We start from the raw sequence: 20177 nt of genomic DNA on the forward strand, positions 1-20177 counted from the left end.
CAGCCCATGGGACAAGCCTTAGGCCTGCTCTGCTGACGGAGGGGGGGGTGTGCTGGGGTCAAAGGGTAGAGGCAGGGGTGGGGTGGGGGCAGGTCAGGGCCAGCCAAGCAGGGCCCAGGGACGATGAGTGCTGTGATAAGGGCTGATGGAATCCAAGCTCTGACAAGGAGTGGAGATGGCAAGATAGTGGCTGGCGCTTCCCCGCTTCAGGGCCCAGGGCCCGCGGAGGGGCCGTCCTCGTTTGCTGTCCAGCAGCCCATGGCTCCCCAGTGGGCTCCCTGGAGGTTGAGTGGGAAGCTGCCCAGGGCCAACTTTGCCCTTCTTTCTGAGCCCCTGCCCTGTCGCCGCAGCTCTCACAGGCCACCCTGGCAGACCTCCAAGAAGAGGTGGCCCCAGGTACCACAGGCAGGAGACCCGAGTCTTGTGGAGGGCCAGGCCTGTTCACCTTTGGACAGTCCCCGCCCCTCCACCTGGCCACACAGCCTAGCCAGGGGGCTGCCGGCCAACAGCTGCAATCAGGGCCCGGCCAGATAAGATAGAGTATCTGGCGCCAGCTCAGCCTGCTCCTGGGAATCCTGTGGCCCACTGGCTGCCGGCAGGCAGCATAAAGCCAAGTCCTCGCATTCCAGAGCCTGCTCCATCCTGGGATTCACTCCTGAGACACCTCCCCAGAGTCCTCTGAACACGTGGGCCGCCTCTCCTGCCTCCGCAGATAAACATCCCTGTTGCATAAGGGGCCTGGCCCTCTCAGTGCTGCAGCCCTGCGTGCACAGGCACCCTCCCGAGCTCAGCTCACAGCCAGACTCCAGGCACCCTGGTCAGAGCTCCTCGGGCCTGAGGGCCACCTGTGTGCCATTTCTCACTCCCGGGGCAGAAGACAAAGCCCCAAAGGAAGACACAGAGACTGGAGCGGTTTGCAGGAACCAGTTAATTTCCGGAGTCTCCATACAATGGGGGGCCTGGCTCAGCGCTGGGCAAGGGCCAGCCAAGCCCTCCCCACGCTGCCCAGGCCTCTGGGGGAGGAGGAGCAGGGACACAAATTTAAGGCTGAGGCCTCTGCTGTGCCCAGGCTGCAACAGCCAGGAAAATCACGTTAATCAAGGAAATGAACGTCTCTCTAAACTGATGTGCACCCTTAAAAAAAAAAATCAACAAAAACAAGAGGTGCAAGCCAGCCACAGCTGTCAGGACGACGGACGCCCCGCGAGGTGAGCTGTGGCTGCCGCAAAGTCCCCTGGTCCCTTGTGGGGTTGTGAGGGAAGAGGACCACGTGCCTGGTGCCACCATCCTCGCCTAAAGCAGGTCCCGGTGCCGTCCCAGGCAGAGCCACGCGGGAGCAGAGGGACAGAGTCTGCTGCTGTTTGATGGGGTAGGGCAGAAAAGCATTTGCCTTCCTCGAGGCAGGGAAGTGCACAGTTCTCTAGAAAAGTCACATGGCCAGGAACGGGGCACTGGTGCTGATCTGTAGATCGATTCGAGGGTGATTGGAGAAGCGGGGCGGAGAGGAGGTGAGGTAGGGTGGGCGGCCGGGGACTGGAGAAGCGGGCGGAGAGGAGGTGAGGGGGGGTGGGCGGCCAGGGATTGGAGAAGTGGGCGGAGAGGAGGTGAAGGAGGGTGGGCGGCTGGGGACTGGAGAATCGGGCGGAGAGGAGGTGAGGGGGGGTGGGCGGCCGGGGCGCTCAGAGGTTGCTGAAAAGCTCCTTTTTCTCGCTCCAGTCCATTTGGGGGGCCCGTCTGCTGCTGCGCTTCTGGTGGGCCCTCTCCCTGGCCACGGCCAGCGAGATGCTGAAGTCCAGGATGGGGTCGGAGGAGGAGGAGGTCGAGGAGGGGGCCGTGGAGTCCTCTTTCTTGGGGCTGTCTTGGGAAGCCAGCTGTCGAGAGAAGGGGGAAGCAGCGAGTTGAGTCGGTCCCCTGCGCGCTCCCTGGTCCTCAGCCTCAGAGAGGTGGCTCCCTTGGGGCTGCGCCCAGGGAAGCCAGGTCATGAGAACAGAAAGCGGCTCAGCGTGTGACGTCCGAGGCCGCTGGTGTGCCAGAAATCAGAGGGGCCTGGGAATCGGCTTCTGGGGCCCAGTTGCCGCCCCCTGCCCAGCAGACCTACCTCCTCGCTGGTGTCACTGGAGGCGGATCTTGCCAGGGCTGGCCTGGGGCTCTCCGAGGCCGCTGGGGCCAGGGTCTCAGGGTTGTTCTGGCACGGAGAGAGAGGAGGGGCGTGGGGAGCGAGCTCCCAGGGAAGATGGGGATCTTGGTCTGAGGACCACGCGAGCCCCGGCCACCCACCCAGATTCCCGCTGCCTGAGCCTGCCGGCTCCACGGCTTTACACTTCCACATTCCTTAAAGGATCAGAGGGCGGCCTGGTTCCACCCCGTGGGCTGCAGGGCCATGCCTGTCACCTGTCGGGATTCATGAGCTGAGCCGCCTCCTTGGCCCCCCTTAACGTGGGCCAGTGACCAAGGGGTACAGCCCACCAGGTTCCTATTGGCTGGGCAACCTGGGGGCTGCTCTCACCACCGGTGGCCCAGTCAACCCCAGGAACCTTGACAGCCAAGCGGGGCCTCGAAGGAACAGGGTGGATGGAGAGTTCCAGACCCCCTATGGGGCCCAGGGACCCTCCCCTGCCGGGCCCCTTGGCAGGAGCTGGGGAAGGAACACCTGTGGGCAGGCCCCGAAGGGCTCCCACCCGGTCCCGGAATGAAGGCTTCTGTCAGGGCGTCAGCTTGGCGTCCAGCCTCTTCCTGGGTTCCTGCAAGGCTCGGCTGGCACCCGGCCCGCCATCTCCCCCCCCAGCCTTACCCCCTTCCCTTCTGCCTGGGGAGGAGGGGCTTTGTTCTTCCAACCCAGACTGCAAGGAGCAGAGAGGCCCAGCGCACGCGGCCAGACACTGAAGCTCTGTTCTTGGGGGGAAGAATGGCCTCTTCTGTACAGTGGGGAGTTGGAGGCAGGGACCTGTCACCAGGATGGCGGCTGCAGAGGGGCCCAGCCAGGCCTCTCCCTCCTTAGGCAGCGGCCGAGGAGTGCGCTAGCTGTCCCACGGCTTGGAGCTCAGGAAGGAACCAGAACCGGCACCCAAGGTTTCAGCTTGACCCAGACACCAGCCTCCCAACCATGCTACCTTCTGACGGGAAGCAGTCAGGGGCCGGGCCCTTACCTTCTGTATCTCCCCATTGGTGAAGGGCTCAGGCAAGGGACCTAGGAGAGGAGAGTGCAGAGGTGAGCCCAGGAGCTTTGGGGAAGGGGCACAGAGTACAGGCTGGAGAGGCGGCCAGGGCGAGGGGTGTGGGTGGCTCATGGGATGTGGCTCCCTGGGTCAGTGTTTTAACACTTTTTGGCCACAGCCCGCTGTAACTACATTTCCCATTTTAATGATCCAGCACACACAGTGTTACAGAGCTCTACGTTTACCGCAGTGTACTGCTCTAATATTCCCTATTTCACTGCATTAAGAAAAACAGGCTGGCCTTTTATCTACTAAACAGACCTCAGGAGCCACACATGGGTCATGAGCTGTATGAAAACCTGTTATCTTCCATGGGGTTGAAGTTCCAGGCTGGCTCCCTGATTCCTACCTGGGAAACTGGTTTAAACAAACAAACAAACAAACAAACAAAACAGATTTCCTGGGCCTCGGCACCAGATCCCACACGGGTAGGTCTGGGGCAGGCCAAGGACTCGGCATGTTTCAGGCACCTGCCAGGTGGTGCTGGTAAGCCCGTGCAGGTTAGAGTTAGGACCTGCCCCAACGCCTGCGTGCCAGCCTGCAGATGAAGGGACAAGAAACTCAAGGGCAGTGGCCCGGGCGTCCTCTCCCCCAGCCCATGGAAACCTGGCAGCAGCAGTGGGCCTGGGGTCCCTCTGTATGGCATTATTGGGGGGGGTGGCTGTGCCACCTGCAGGAACCAGCGGACCTGGGCAGGTTCTCGGCTCCCGGTTCCCGTGCATCTGTCCTTGTCCCTGCTCCAGGGCACGGCTGATGACTCTAAACCTTTCCCCTGCCTGTTCAGGGCACAGTGGGGGTGCTCCCCCACCCCCACCCCGCAGTGTCCACTGCCAGAGACAGACAAGAAGGGAAGTCCAAGGGCCAAGTGGGATCCAGGTGTCCCATGCTGTGTCTTCCCTGTGACGGGTCCCCCATGGCAAGGCTGGAGCCTCATCTCTGTGCCCAGAGTCTGTGTAAGGACTCCTAAGAGCCCCCCACAATTCTGTGTCAGGCCCCTCAGTTGAGCTCTGAGTCATGTGGACCCTCGCCTATAGAGCCCTGACCTTCAGGGAGGCCCCGCCCATTGCAAAGTCCAGGGGCTCCACCCTCAGCGTGGCCGAGCGGGCACCCCTGCTCCCGGAGCCATCTTCCCAGGGAGAAAGTCCTGCCCTGCCCCATTTGGCTCAGCCCGGCCAGGGGGAGGTGCCAGGCTTGGCAGGGGGATGGTGGGGGATGGTGAGGGCAGGGGCCCAGGGACCGCGGGAGGGGGACCCACTGCTCTCTAGAGCCAGGCTGAGAGTTTCCAAGACAACCTGAGACAGGGGGAGCACTGGGCCCGTCATGGACTCTGATCGGACCAGCAAAGGCTGCAGGCCGCCTCAGAGTTAACCCTTTGCTGACATCAGCACGGCCCACGGTGCTGCAGCTTTGACCCCGGGAACCAGTAAACTCTGCCCCACCTCTCACCACGGCCCTCTCACAGGCCAGCCTCAGAAGCCCACTGCCAAGCCCTGCTACCTCGCCCCATGCTGGGCCCCCTTCTTCCCCCAACAAGTGTCTCTGGGCTTCCCCAGGACAGGGAGGGAGCGTCCAGGCCGGGAAGCTGCCTGCCGCTCACCTGGGATGCAGCAATGTGCTGGGCACCGCTGGGCAGCCCTGGCGTGGGGGCCTCCAGCCCCCCTCACCCAGCTCACCGTTGAGGTGCTCAGAAGATGGGACCACTTTGCATTTCTTGAAGAACTCGTCGGTCTCCTTGTCCACCACCAGCAGCTTGGTCTCATCCCCGCCGGCCTTGATGGCAGTCACCACGTCCCCATGCTGCTTGCCCTCCACGCAGACCCCGTTCACCTGTGGGACAGGGGTGGGGGGGCTTGGGTTATGGGTCTCAGCTCTGGGAGGGGAGGACGTGGGAGCCCTCTGCCCCCTGCAGAGTCCTGGGTGAGGCCAGTGGTGCTGCGACTTCACAGCTGGGAGAGGCAGGTCACGTGGGAAGAGGAGACTTAAACACACACAGCTGTGGGACTGGGACTGGGACTGGGACTGGGACTGGGACTGGGACTGGGACGGGACGGGAGAGATCCGTGCGGCCTGGCCAGGCTGGCGGGCCCGCTGCGGCTCGGGGCCTTGGTTTTCTCACGAGTGAGCTGAGAAGTCTGTGGAGGGCTGACCTCCGGCTCTAAGCTTCTAGGACTCTGTGATTCTGGGACCCGCCCAAGCACTGGTTCCGGCTCCCTCTCCCCCAGCACAGCAGGAGAAGGAGCGGATCTCAGAGCCCGCTGTGGGGAGAGGATTGAGGGGGCTGTCAACCCCACCCGGGGTCTGGCAGAGTCCTCAGGCAGCAAAGGAGCTCCAGGGACGGCCACTGACATCCACCCAAGCCCAGAGAGTGGGGGCAAGAAGTCAGCCAGCTTGTCCATCAGCCCATCCCCCACCTCTGGGCCGGCTACACCCATGAGCGAGCCGGCAGCGGGCCCTCCCTGGACGGCTGATGGTCACGCCACAGCATCAGGCAGGAAGAGCCCCGAAGGGTTTGGGAAGTCACCTCCACGATGCGGTCCTGCTCCCGGAGCCCCGAGGCCTCAGCTGGGGAGTCTGGGTCCACAGCGCGGATGAACTGGCCTGGCCTGGACTTGTCGCTGTGCAGGTTGAAGCCGTAGCCGTTGGGGCCCTTCTTCATGGCGCAGAGCCGAGGCCGGAGCTCGTGCTGCGGGGAGAGAGGGCCACGGTCATTGCCCAGTGTCCTGGCCCACCTCCCCCGAGGAAGGTCTGGAGTAATGCAAGGCCTCAGTACACTCCATTGAGACCCCATCCCTCTCCCTCCATGGCTCGGCCTGGCCCTCCAGGGTAAGGGACCGGGATGTCCCGTCAGCCTGGCTGGCTTCTCAGGGCACACGCTGGACCCCCAGGCCCTGTGGACCCATCCCCTGCCGAGGGGGAGGCAAGGCCAGCTGTTTATTGCAAGCGGTCAGCAGTTTACAGTAAACCAAGGCCACGGCCAGGTGGGAGGGGGCTGCAAGGAGCCAAACACCCAGACACCCGGTGGGAAGCCATCATGGGGCATTCCAGGTGTGTGGGGGGTGTTGTAACCATGGCAACAGAGACCCTGAGAGTCCCCAAGGAGCCCAAAGGGGGAGGGGCCAAGAAAAGCAAACTCTGGATCCAGCTGTGGGACCAAGTGGAGCCCAAGGACTGCTCTGGGGACCCTCTCCCCCTCCTCTCCAGCCTGGGGTGGGGCTGCTGGCCCAGGGGGACTACCCTGGGTCACCAGGCACGCGAGCAGCCCAGCCGGCACCGGACACCATCCCAGGAGTCCAGGCCGCAGCCAGGGTTCCAGCTGCCCTGCTCGCTTGCGGCATGCCAGAGCCGTTCTCACTGCCACCTGTTTGCCATGCTTGCTGCGAAGCCCAGCGAGACAGTGGACGGACAGCGGACGGCTGTGGAAATCCTCTGTAACCCTCAGATCCCTGTGCACACCGAACTTCAGCTCTGTTGTTGACACCGACAAAGAGTGGCCTTGGGCAAAGAAGTGAGGCTGGGGGCAGGGAGGTCGTGGCCACAGTGGGGGTGGGGTGCCCCTGAAACCCAACCCCCCCTGCAGTGGAGAAGGCAGGGGAGAGTGGGGAGCAGCGAAGAGCAGGGCTTCCCAGCCTCCGGCACGAACGGCTTGCAGCCAGGGAGGTGGTGCCATCTGCTCCCCACCCTGCGGCTGAGAGCCGGGTGGGAGGGCCCATCTCCCTTCAAGGCTCAGGCAGCTCCTTCTGGCCTGTGGTCCAGGATGTCGGTGGGGGGCGTGGAGTGGCCGTCCCCTGCTGCCGCGGACCCACACCTGGGCTAAGGGCACCTTGCCCCAGACTGACAAACAACAAAGTGAGCTGTGAAAAGGGGCCCCTCTGGCTCCGTGCCCGTGGCCCCCCAGGGCCCTCCAAGACCTCAATCTGATTCTGGGCTTAGACCAGGCTCTTCTCCCCTCCAGCTAATCCCTCTGCAAAGCTGCGGTGCGGCCCTCCCCCAGGCTGCCCAGGGAGCAGAACAGGTCCGACCAGTTGCCACCACCAGGACAGGCTCAGCTTTCGGCCTCAGCCACCTGGGCTGGGCAACCTGGTCCTTCACCCCGGACAGTGGGAGGGTGAATCTTTGGGACAGCCCCAAAGAACTTCCCACCGGGACAGAGCCAGGTGCTCCAGGGGTGGGGGAACAGGCTCAGAGAGGGCAAGCCCAGCGCCTGCCGTCACACAGCCGGAACACATCCCCGGGTCTGCCCCGGCACCTGCGCCTTTCCAGTCACACCGTGGGCTGGCTGCTCAGCACGGGGCAGTCCACCGGGAGCAGAGGCCCTGGCAGAGCTGGGCAGCCAAGGCCCCGTGGGGCTCCTTCCAGCTCTGGCTGTGGGCTCGGAGGGGAGGCGGCCCAGGAGCTGATGAAACACCGCCTTCCTTCCGGGTGTTCAGGCCTCTCACAGCAGCGCTACAGGCTGAGCTGAGGGATAAGGCTTGGCGGCGGGGGGACGTGGGTGATGGGTGGTGAACACTCTTGGGCTGGGGGGCAGCTGGCCCCGGGGACTTCCCAACCAGTAGGGCTGTGCTGGCTGCCCCCTCCCCCTGCCCCGTGCTGCTGCCTCCTGGGCCTGGTCTTTGCAAGTGTCACCAGGGTCCCTTGCCTGTGACATCCATCCTCAAAGCTCAGGGGCCTCTCTGAGCCTTGTCCCTCTGCAGGCACCAAGCCAGGAGGAGCAGGGGGCATGGGGAACCCAGTCTGAAGGACTCGGTTCAGCCCAGTCCCCCTGGGACCTGCTGTACTGTCCTTTGGGAGATTCTCTGGAGGCTTCAGGGTCTGACAGGATGGCTGGGCAGACAGGAAACCCCAGGAAGTTCCCCCGCCCTTAGACACCCACACAAGCCTTCTCGGACATGGAGAGGTGGGGGCTTCCCACTCTTCCTGAAGCCACCCAGGTGTCCACAGAAGTGTCACAGTCACCTGCTGAGTCAGCCCAGCAGGCGGCCCCTCCCAGCCTGGGTAGGTGGGGGCTGGTGCCGCGGGAGTCCCTGGAGACAGCCCTCCTGGGGGATCTGTTGGGGCCCGGCTGGTCCCAGCCACCGCTGTACCTGGGCCCTCCCTGCAGCCCAGCTGGGGCATGGCTTGAACTTGGCTCTGGGGGAAAGGAGGGTGGGTAGGGGCCAAGTCCAGGTCATCTTGAGCTTGGTGTGTGGGCCCCATTGTCTCGGTGCCAGCCCCAGAGGGGCCTGGGACAATGGGCAGGAGGGCATCCAGGGGACCGATGCCACTGAGTCTCTAAGAAGTAAAAATCCAGATGTGCTCAGGGGCTGGTGGAGACCCAGGCGCAAGGGGCGAGATGGGGCTGGATGGCTGGGCCAGCTGCCTCCAGCTCCTCCTCACAGCCCTTCTGCCACTCACCCCTCCCCTTCCCCAGGGAGCCCAGCCCCACCCTGGGTGGCCGCCCCATCACCTCCACCCACGCAACGGTCCAGGGAGCGGACAGCGGGCACGGAATTCAATAGGCGCCACCAGCAGCCACCTGGAAAGCCGGGAAAGTCGATACCCTAATCCTGGTGCCGTCTCCGGGGAGCAGGTCCAGGCCTGCTCTCTGCCCCTCCTTGGTGAAGGGGGAGGGGAGGCTGCGGGTGGCTGGGGGCCAACGCCCCACCGGGCTCAGTCCCTCCCTGGCTGATGCCTTGGCGATGGGCCCTATAGAAACAGCCTGGCCACCTCCCTGCTTCTGGCTGGCAGGCAGCCCTGGGGTGCAGGAGATGGGCTGGAGGAGCAAAGACCACCAGGGTGGCTAGGGGACAACAGAGGTGACCACCATCTCCCAAGACTGCCCTTCCCTAGCCCAGCCCCAGCCCCGGGCTCTAGTTGATGCAAATAAGCATGGTGTGGCTCTGCCCTCCTCCCCCTGCAGGGAAATCAGCCGTGACAACAGGAGGAGGGGATAGGTGGGAAGAGCCCAGGCTGGGGGGCATGCTGGGGTAAGAGCCCTGGCCATTCTAGGAGGCACCGTTGGCTCCGTGGACTCTGGGGACCCAGGCTTGGGTCTGGTGCTGGCTCCTGGAGGAAGCCAGGTGGAGAGAGCTGCCTCTGCCTGGGGCACCAGTGACAGTGCTCTGTCCTCCGGGCAGGCCAGGACGTGACCGGGGGCTCGGCACACAGGGCAGATGCCCAGATCTCCTCTCCTTGCCCTAGGTGAGGTCCAGTGGGCTGGACGGCCACTTGCCCCCAAGCCCCTGATGTCCTCCTGTTACCCTGTGGGACCTCTTCCCCTGAGGAATGCTGGACACTTCCCTTGGAACTCAAGGATGCTCCTCCGTGTACTTCATCTTGTACTTCCTGTTTCTCTGTGGGAGGGTCCTTGCCTGTACCCGGCAGCGAGCGAAGCAGTGCATAAGCTGAACTCAGCTCCTTGGCACACCTGGGCCTCGGGGGCCTGAGCCAGACTCTCCCTCTGGCTGGTCGGCTCTTCCCCCAGTGCCAGCCAGAGAGACCCACGGTGGAGCAGTTTGGCTCAGGCCTCCCCAGGGCTGGGCAAGCCTGGGACGGGGCAGCCTGGTACCTGGCTGGACAGCACCCAGGGCTGGCGGCCCGTGCCTTTCAGCCTACCTTGCGGGTGCTCCACCATCACCGCCAGACCTCCCCTCCTCCCACAAGCTGGGGCTTTAACTGGGTTGTGCCGTCCCAAGAGGCTACACAAGGAGCTGCGACACTGGGGCGCCACGCTGCCATTTGCTGAACACCTGCTATATGCTGGGACCTGTGCGTGGTTTCCTCACGAAACTCAACTCTAACCCTGCAAGGAAGGTTACTATTGTCCCGTTCCACTGATGAGGAGCTTGGGCTTGAAGGAGAGGGAGTAAACTGCTCAAGAACATACAGGCAGGCCGGCGCCGCGGCTCACTAGGCTAATCCTCCGCCTAGCGGCGCCGGCACACCGGGTTCTAGTCCCAGTTGGGGCGCCAGATTCTGTCCCGGTTGCCCCTCTTCCAGGCCAGCTCTCTGCTGTGGCCAGGGAGTGCAGTGGAGGATGGCCCAAGTGCTTGGGCCCTGCACCCCATGGGAGACCAGGAGAAGTACCTGGCTCCTGCCATCGGATCAGCGCGGTGCGCCGGCCGCAGCGCGCCGGCCGCGGCGGCCATTGGAGGGTGAACCAACGGCAAAAGGAAGACCTTTCTCTCTGTCTCTCTCTCTCACTGTCCACTCTGCCTGTCAAAAAAAAAAAAAAAACAAAAAACAAAAACAAACCACACAGGCGACAGGAGAAGGCGGCAGAATATGAACTCAGACCTGCCAGTCACGTGCAAGAGTTAACATTTCCTAGTAGCCACGCTAAAAAGGAAAGAAAACCAAAGGGCAGGATTTGGCATAGCCGTTACGCTCTAGAATGCCTGGGTTCCTATTCCGATTCCAGCTTCCAGTAGGTAATGGCTCAAGTTGGGTCCCTGCTACCCAAGTAGGAGACCAGGATTGAGTTCCGGCTCGGCTCCGAGCTTCGGCTTGGCCCAGCCCCAGCTGTGTGTGTGTGGGGGGGGGGGGGGCATCTGAGGAGTGAAGGAGAGGATGGGAGAGCTGTTTTTCTCCTAACCAAGTTTTAAAACTTGTAAGAAAAATATGGGGCTGGTGCTGTGGCGTAGCAGGTACAGCTTCTGCCTGTGGAGCCAGCATCCCATATGGGTGCTGGTTTGAGTCCTGGCTGCTCAACTTCAGATCCAGCTCCCTGCTAATGCGCCTGGGAAAGCAGCGGAGGACGGTTCAAGTGCTTGAGCCCCTGCATCTACATGGGAGACCTGCATGAGCTCCTGGCTTCAGATCGGCCCAGTTCTGGCTTGTTGCAGTCATCTGGGGGATGAATCAGCAGATGGAAGATTTCTGTCTCTCCCTCTCTTTCTTTTTCTTTTTTGGACAGGCAGAGTTAGACAGAGAGAGAGAGACAGAGAGAAAGGTCTTCCTTCCGTTGGTTCACCCCTCAAGTGGCCACTATGGCCGGCGCGCTGTGCCGGTCTGAAGCCAGGAGCCAGGTGCTTCTTCCTGGTCTCCCATGGGGTGTAGGGCCCAAGCACTCGGGCCATCCTCCACTGCACTCCCGGGCCACAGCAGAGAGCTGGCCTGGAAGAGGAGCAACCGGGACAGAATTCGGCGCCCTAACCGGGACTAGAACCCGGTGTGCCGGCGCCACAAGGCGGAGGATTAGCCTAGTGAGCCGCAGCACTGGCCTCTCCCTGTCTTTCTAACTCTGACTTTCAAACAAATAAGTCTTTAAAAAAAGTTATAAAAAGAAATTTTAGTATTTTGCCAAATATAACACATCTAAAATAGTATCATTCCAACACACAGTTCCTTTTCAACAACTGTGATATTTTACATCCTCCTATTGGCACAGGTTGAACACCCCTCATCCAGAATGCCCCAACATCCGGAACTTTGCACACCGACATAGAGGCCACAGTGGGAAGATGCACAGCATGGAAAGTCATTAGAAATCGTGCACAAAATTACCTGCAGAGCCAGAGCTGTGCTACGGGGGTCAAGCTGCCACTTGTGATCCGGGCATCCCTCATCGGAGCGCCAGCTGCTATGCTTCCGATCCAACTCCCTGCCAATGTGCCTGAGAAGGCAGTGGTGGGTGGCCCGAGTACCTGGGCCCCGGCTACCCATGTGGGAGACCCGGATGGAGTTCCAGGCTCCCAGGTTTGGCCTGATCCAATCTTGGCCATCGTAGTCATTAGGAGTGTGAACCAGTGGATGGAAGAACACCCTCTCTCTATCTTCAAGTAAATGAATAAATATTTAAAATGTGTATGTGCAACAAATCAATTTGTGTACACTTGGGTTACCTCCCTAAATTATCTCACGTTATACATGCAAGTATTCCCAAATCTGAGAAAGTCTGAAATCCCAAACACTGGTTTGTGGTTGCTGGCATGTGTGACAAGGGATACCCAGCCTGTGCAAATCTTCATCTGGTCTCCCACAGAACCCCCGAGACCAGCCCCCTTCCAGTGCCCGGTAGCCTCCTGCGGTAGCCTGCAGCTGCCGCTCCAGATAGCACAGCCGAAGCGGCCTCTCTCTGCCACGTGCTCTCCCTTAGCCCCAGCCCCCACGTTTGCGGCTGGACACAGGCGCCCATGACCTGGCCATAAACGCGGGGTGAGGGTGGAGTTCGTCTCTGAGAACTCAGACCTCTGGCCTCCGTCACAGCAGAGGGTGGGACCGCAGCTGAGCCCACGGCCTCTGCAAGCTGGATGCCACCCTACAGACTCCGCAGCACTCGTCCTCTGCTAAGGACAAGGACACTGGGCCGTGGGGAGTCGTCCTGCCCGGAGGGAGGCCCAGGCGACAGTCAAGGGCAGCGTCCAGAGAGGCTCTTGGCTGAGGGGCGCCGCAGAGCCAGCCGCGGGGCAGAGGCGAGGCTACAGACTGTGGCTTAGCCCAGCCCGGCCCCGAGGGGGATGGGGTCAGGAGCCTGACCCTTCTGGGCGGAGGCCCGACAAGGATCCCTGTCTGCAGACAGAGCTGGGTGCCCAGGCCCAGTCCCCGGCAGGAAGCTGGATCCAAAGATCTGGGGGTCTTTGAGCCCTTCCTCTCCTCGCGCTGCCAGGCTAATACTGTTGTTCACCATGACCCTGGCAGTTCTGAGTCCCAGTTTTATGTCTCATCACTTTAAAAAATATATATATATATATATTGATTGATTGATTTGAAAGGCAGAGTTACAGAGAGAGGAAGAAACAGAGAGAAAGGTCTTCCATCTGCTGGTTCACTCCCTAAATGGCTGGCGCTGAGCTGACCTAAAGCTAGGAGCCACGAGCTTCTTCCAGTCTCCCACGCGGGTACAGGGGCCCAAGGACTTGGCCCATCTTCTACTGCTTTCCCAGAGAGCTGGATTGGAAGAAGAGCAGCCAGGACATGAACCAGCGCCCATACGGGATGCCAGGGCTGTGGGTGGAGGCTTAACCCTACTAAGCCATAGTGCTGGCCCCGCCCCACCCACTCTTAATCTTTGCTGTGTTCGAGATCCACCCTTTGGATCAAGAGTTTAAAAAGATAAATGGGTTTAAAGTAGGGATGCTTAAAAAAAAGGGGGGGGGGCTGGTGTGGCTGGAGACTCAGGCCTTCCGTGAGCTGGAGGCCCCGGGATGCGTGCTGCACAGAGGGCGGGCTCCGGGACCCACTGTCCAGCCAGGGGCTCCTCCCTGCCTCGTGGCCCATCCTCTGCTGCTTTCCCAGGAGCATTAGAAGGGGGCTGGATGGGAAGTGGAGCAGCTGTCACTTGGACTGAGGTGTGTTTAGTACACAGCATATTCCCAGAGACAAAGACTAGCTGTCAGGGACCGCACATTGACCAGCAAGTTACAAAACACAGCAAACAGCACCTCACTGGCAGGCAGGCAGGCAGATCAACGACAGGTGTGTCGGTACCTACTAGGAGGACACCGGAAGGTTCCTTCCCTGGGCAGGGCCACCGTGTCGCAGCAGCAGCAGCAGAGGAACACCTGGTGTTGGGATCCGGAGCTCTGCTCTCTCCCTGGGAAGAGGCCTACTGCCCCAAGACCTTGGCTGAACTCCTTGTTAAAGATTGATTGATTTATTTCAAAAGCAGAGTTAAAGAGAAAAAGGGAGAGAGAGGGAGAGAGACAGAGAGATCTTCTGTCTGCTGGCTCACTCCCCAAATGGCTGCAAAGGCCAGGGCTGGGCCAGGAACTCCATCCAGGTCTCCCACGTGGGTGACAGGGGTCCAAGCACGTGGACCATCTTCTGCTGCTTTCCCAGGAGCACAAGAAGGGGCCTGGATCGGAAGTGGGGCAGCTGGGACTGGAAAAGGCACTCATCATATGGCACGCGGGCATCGCAGGCTGTAGCTTAGCCCACTGCTCCACACCGCCGGCCCTGGTTCTTGTCAGCGCCCCCCCCCCCCACTTTCCCAGGGCCCCCTGGGATGGGAAGGCTGGGGAGGGGGAGAAGGGTCTCCAGCCTCCTCTAAGAGGAGCCTCTACAGAGTGACTGACTTAACTGAACAGGAACACAAGGTGAGGACGAGGGGCTGCACTGCTCTGCCAGTGAGAGGGGTCTCAAGTTAAGGGAGCGGCACAAACTCACACCCCCCAGCATCTCAAACCCACACGCTTCTGCCTCACCAAAGCTCCAAGCCCGTCGGTGTGAACCAGCCGCCCGCCCTGGGAAAGGGGCTGGGAGCCTGCCGGCAAAGCGCACCCAGCCATGCACACCGCCGCGGGGGTGCCTGCGCGGCCTCTGCTTCTGGGATCAAGGCGAAGACTGGCAGGAGCCCCCTCAGGCGGGGAGGTTTTACACCAACAGCCCCGCCAGGGGGTCCCGGTACCCGCACCTCACAGAGCCAGCAGGAGCATGGGGCTCCCAGGGCCTCGCGGCCAGCGACTGGCAGCACCCGGATTCAAACACCGCCCCGGTCCCGGCCCGGGCTTTTGCTTTCTAGTCTTCGATGGAAGCTGCCAGCAGGCAAGGAGAGGTGGGAGGCTTATCTGGAATTCCAGTCTCTGGGTGTGTTGGTGGCAAGCCTGGGAGTGCTGGGCCTGGAAGGAGATGAGCGGGGACAAAGGTCTGACAGCTGTCACGGATCCATCCATTAATTCAAAGCTGGTTATTGAGCACCTCCCCACCATGCGCCGGGCACGTAAACACAAATAAACTGGTCACTGCCCTTGGGGCTGACCGTGCGGCGGAGGAGGAGCTCACCAACAGATAACTAAAATATTGCATGTTCAGAGCGATAAAGAGATAGGACGTGGGCGGGTGCTCGGCCTCGCAGTTAGGTCCCTGGTTAGGGCACCCACGTCCCACATCCGAGTGCCTGGCGGGCATCCCTGGCGCAGGCTCCTGACTCCAGCTTCCTGCTAACGCAGACCCTGGGAGGAGGAGGCAGTGCTTCCTGGCTCAAGTTAGCTGGGTTCCTGTAATCCCGGGGGAGACCTGCATGGAGTTCCTGGCTCCCGGCTCCGGCCTCAGCCCGGGTCTAGCTCCAGCTGTTGTGGGCACTTGGGGAGTGAACCAGCAGATGGGAGCGAACCAGTGCAACAGCCCTCTGTCTCTCAAATAAATAATAAAAAAGAAAGATAATAAAAGAAAGATACAAGGACAAAGAGCAGGAGGAAAGGAAGAGACAGCTCTGCCCAAGGAACCCAGGAAAGCATCCGCAGAGGTTCGTGGTGCAGAAGGGGGCAGGAGGACTCCCAGAGGGAGGGGCGCCATCTGCCGGCTCAGGGAGGGTGTGGCTGGCGGGGGGGGGCTCAGATTCTGGGATGGAGGGGAGGGGGCAGCAGTGAGAGTGGACGCCAGACCCCACCTCACCTGAAGCAACCATTGGCTGAGCACTTACCAAGTACCAGGCTTGGCCATGGCTGCACCTGCACGGCGCGGGGCAGATCCAGCGCTGGCTGTCCCCCCAGGACGTGTAACCTCACTGTGAACTAGCTACTTTTATTTCTTTAGTTTCGTTTTATTTAGAAGGCAGAGAGACAGAGATCTGCCAGTGGCTGGTTCACTCTCCAAATACCCAGAACAGCCAGGGCTGGGTCAGGCAGAAGCCAAGTCCAGAACGCAAGCTGGGTCTTTGGGTCTTTCTCTCTCCTTCTTAGATTTATTTACTTATTTGAAAGGGAGGGAGGGAGGGAGAGAGAGAGAGAGATCTTCCATCACCTGGTTCACTCCCCAAATGGCCACAATAGCTGGGGCTGGCCCAGGCTAAAGTCAAGAGCCAGGAACCCCAACAGAGTCTCCATGTGGGTGGCAGGAACTTGAGCCATCATCAGCTGCCTTCCAGGCCCATGAGCAGAGAGCTTGGCTAAGAAGCAAAGGAGGGAGGCCAGCACTGTGGCATAGTGGGTAAAGCTGTTGCCTGCAGTGCCGGCACCCTATAGGGGCGATGGTTCAAGTCCCGGCTGCTCCTCTTCCTAGCCAGCTCCCTGCTCTGGCCTGGGAAAGCAGCAGAGGATGGCCCAAGTCCTTGGGCCCCTGTATCCGCGTAGGAGACCCAGAAGAAGCTCCTGGCTCCTGGCTTCAGATAGGCTCAGCTCCGGCCGTTGCAGCCATTTGGGGAGTGAACCAGCGGACGGAAGACCTCCCTCTCTCTCTCTCTCTCTCTCTCTCTCTCTCTGTAACTCTGCCTTTCAAATAAATAAATAAATCTTTAAAAAGGAAAAGAAGCAGACTTGATTGGCACTCCATTATGGGAGCAGGCGTCCCAAGCCGCAGCCTAACCTGCTGCACCACCATGCCCACCCCCGAGGGTGGCAGGGACGGAGGCCATCAGTTGCCGCCTCCCAGTAGGTGCAGGAGCAGAAAGCTGGGTGGGAAGCGGAGGAGCTGAACTCAAACCAGGCGCACGAGACGGGGAATGCTGGCAACCCAAGCGGCAACTTCGCTGCGGCGCCCAGCGCCTGTCCCTGTGAATTCTTCATTAATCCAAATGCCCGGGAACCAGTGCTTACTGGGTACTTCCTCAGTGCCAGGCAGTGAGCAACCTGCTGCGTGTTCATCCTCGCGTAATCCCCACAGCCCCGTGGGCTGGCTGCTGTAACCCACAGCTTACACAAGAGGAAACGGACGCTCACAGAGCTGCCCTGCTTGGCTCCAGGCTGCTGGGCCAGTGCAGAGGGGCGGGTTCAGGCCTGCCCAGCTGTCAGGGTCCAATCTGAGGGTTTGGGTGTCACTCTGGGACAGGCGGTGGAGGGGACTGGCTGGGGGGCTTCAAGCAAGGTGTCGCTGCCCCTCTCCCCCTGTGAGTGGAGGAGGCAAAAGCCAACAACGAAGGGGGGGGGGGGCTAAGTACTCCCTCCCCTCCTGAGCCTAGAGAGCCCAGTCCAGCACGGATGGCCAGGGCTCCAGGCACCCCTCATGCTTGGCCCTGCGGGGTGTGTGTGTGTGTGTTTTATTTGAAAGGCAGTGTGGGGGGAGAGGTATCTTCCATCTGTTGGTTTGGGCGATTCCCTCCCCAGAAGCCAGCAGCCAAGGCCAGACCAGGCTGAAGCAGGGTCTCTCACATGGGCGGCAAGGACCCAAGTCCTTGAGCCATCACCTGCTGCCTCCCAGGGTGTGCACACGCAGTCGGCTGGATCAGAGGCAGAGTATCTGGGACTCGAACCAGCCGCTCCTGGGCATCCCAGGCAGCGACTTAACCACTGTGCCAAATGCCAGCCCCCTGTGTCACTCTAGACCACACCTGGTCTTCCCCACCAGACGCCATCCAGGTAAGCACTCCTGCTGGGCACCTTTCTACTGGGACCATCTGCGTCTTTGAGAACTAGCGAAGAGAAGGGACAGCCGGCCTGCTGCACACAAACTCAGGTTAAAGTGCATCAGCAAACCTCAGCGAGATGCTTTGTGAAACGGATGCCTTTTGCAAAAAAAGTCGCTCTCACTCTGTGTGTGAGCATTTCTGCAGCCTTCTAACGGAGGGCTTCCAGCCGACCAGCCACGAATATGGCTGAAGGAGGTGGTCGCACAGGGCTCGGCCTCACAAGCGAAGCTCGATTCAGAGAATCTAGCAGAGGCGCCAGCATTGCCCCCCATTTCTAAAATTGTACAGAGGCGGCAGGTGCACCTCAGCCAATGCCCTTATTTTGTAGATGGGAAAACCACAGTGCACAGAACCGTGACTTGCCTGGGGACGCGTCCCCAGGACCCCCCCAGGTGGCTTTGCTGGCCCAAGGAAGCACACACACAGGTGGGGCCCACCCCACCACCTGGGGGAGCCCGGTTCTGAGATGGTGGAATGGCCTGTGCCGTGCAGGCTTCCACGTTAGCCTCCCCCCAGGGCCTCCCCGGCCAGAACCAAAAGGGCAAAGGGAGGAGCTGTGACTTGCTGTGGGGGAGGGGTCATCTGAGCCCCTGGCTAAGAGCAAGGGAAGGAAAAGGACGGGGCCGGACAGGCTCAGCAGAAGCACAAAGTTCAGATGGGATTTCTGCCTGGGACCAGAGGTCATCTGTTCCTGATCCCTGGTGTCTACCCCTTATCAGGGGTGCTCTGATCCACGCCCCCACCCTGGGCCTATGCCAGCTTGGCAGTGGCAGGAAGTGGGAGCCTGGTGGCCCTGGAACTCCTGGCACCCAATTCTGGCTGGGCAGTGTTCTTGGTGACCTTACTTCCTTCTCTTACACCAAACCAGTTGGTCCTCTCAGGCTCCGCCTTCTACCTAAATGCTGAACTGTGCCCTCTCGCTGTCCCGGGAGGGTCCTCCTGGCTCGGCCCTGGGGCACCCGTGCCACACACGGCCCCCAACTGGCGCCTGCTGGAGGGGGCCCTGGGCGCCCCACCGCGGGCACCCCAGGCCCCGCCTTGTCTCACGGGACCCGGGGCTCTGCACAACAGCTCCTGTTTTGCCAGCTGCCCTCCTGCAGCTGATCCGAACTCACTGGGATGGTTTGGGGGACCAGCAAACGCTGGCGAGAGCTGTCCAGGCAGGGCAGTGAGTGGGGCGCGGGCAAGACCACCTGCCCCGGGCAGCTCCTCCAGTGGCTGCCGGGCAGAGAGCTCGCTCCCTCCCCCAGCCATCTTTCTCCTCCACCTCCTCCTCCTCCTCCAAGGTCCTCCCTCCGCTGCCTGATACAAGCTAGCGCTTACTCTACACATTCCTCAGACTCATAAATCCTCCTGGGTGGCAGAGCCGCCACCCCCAAGACGCCTCTGCGCCTCCTCCGCGCACCCCGCCCCCACCCATCGCCCCTTCTCAGGAGGCACCCTGGACTTGGGAAGGATGAAGTCCAGCGGCCCGAGGTTAATGATACACGCGGGGCGCCCCCACCCCACGCGCGCGCCGGGGCTCGGCGCAGGAGGGCTTCGCGCCCCGCTTTCTAAAGACGCAGCTCTCTCGCCTTCACCCCACAGGAGTTAGGAGTAGCGGTAGAGAACTCCGGGGTTTCCGGGGTACGGGAGCAGACGAAAAGGGGACTGGGCTCCCCTGCACCGCCCCCCACCCTCACCAAGGCCAAAAAGAAGTGCAGGCGGCAAAGGCGCCCGGGCTCCCCGCCCAGCCTGGGGCGGGGAGGGAGGATGGGGTCGTGGGACGCGGTCCCCCGCCCGCCAGGGAACAGCCGGGGCGCCGGGCGGAAGCTGCCGAAGGGACCGGCCTCTCGGGGCGCCCGGGTGCCTCCCCGCCGCCCGGCCCGGGCCCGCACTCACCCGCTCCGGGTGGCTCTTCTCGACCTCGCGCGGCTCGTTCTCACCGGCCGGGCCCTGCTCGCCGGGGGCGGCCGGCGGCCCGGCCTGCTCCGGCCCCGCCTGGGCGCGTAGCAGCTCCCCCCGGATCTGGACGCCGAGCTTCCTGAACTGCTCGTCCGTGTCGGGGTCGACCACCAGCAGGCGCACGGCGTTGAGCGCGGCGCGGATGCGGCTCACCACCTGCTGGTGGGTCTCCTTCTCCACGTTCTCGCCGTTCACCTCCACCAGCCGGTCCCCGGCCAGCAGCCCCGCCTTCTCGGCCGGAGAGCCGGGCTCCACCAGCCGGATGTACTGGCCCACCTTGCCCTTCTCCCCATGCAGGTGGAAGCCGTAGCCGTTCGGCCCCTTCTCCAGGCAGCAGAGCCGGGGCAGGGGCGCCCCGGCCGCCGCGTCCGCGCTCATCTCGCCCCGCGACGGCTCAGCGGCGCGCAGCGGGCTCCGGGCCGGGTCCGGGTCCGGGGCGTCCCAGCCCTTCTCCCTGCTCTGCGAGCTTGGAGGAACCGGGGAGCCTGGCAGGGGAGCCCCAGCGGCGCCAGACGCGAGGGGCGAGCAGGTGTCCCGAACACTGCGAAGCGAAGGAGGACGCGCTCGGACCAATCCCCGCCCCGCGCGGCGTCTGAGCGTTCCAGAACCCGCCCCGGCCCCTAATCCCGGGGGCGGGGCCTCCCCGAGGGTGTGGGCCACCGCGAGCCAATCGGAGGCCCCCGGGCCGGGGCGCTCGGGCCGGGTGAACAGCGCCGGCCAATGGGAGCGCGCGGGGGCGGGGCCTGCGCTCGGCGCGGCGC

General features: G+C 62.1%; 1 protein-coding gene across 1 annotated transcript; it reads right to left on the minus strand.

Annotated features, from left to right (window-relative positions):
- Nucleotides 1-1080: 1080 nt before the first annotated feature.
- NHERF1 (NHERF family PDZ scaffold protein 1) lies at nt 1081-19986 on the minus strand (the record flags this gene model as incomplete). Its single annotated transcript, NM_001082345.1, is given in 6 exon segments — nt 1081-1871; nt 2099-2185; nt 3147-3187; nt 4889-5042; nt 5737-5898; nt 19354-19986. Coding segments are annotated over 6 exon segments (1077 nt in total).
- Between the last annotated feature and the right edge of the window lie 191 nt (nt 19987-20177).

This window comes from Oryctolagus cuniculus, chromosome 17 (assembly GCF_964237555.1).
Source record: "Oryctolagus cuniculus chromosome 17, mOryCun1.1, whole genome shotgun sequence".
Classification (NCBI taxonomy): Eukaryota; Metazoa; Chordata; class Mammalia; order Lagomorpha; family Leporidae; genus Oryctolagus; species Oryctolagus cuniculus.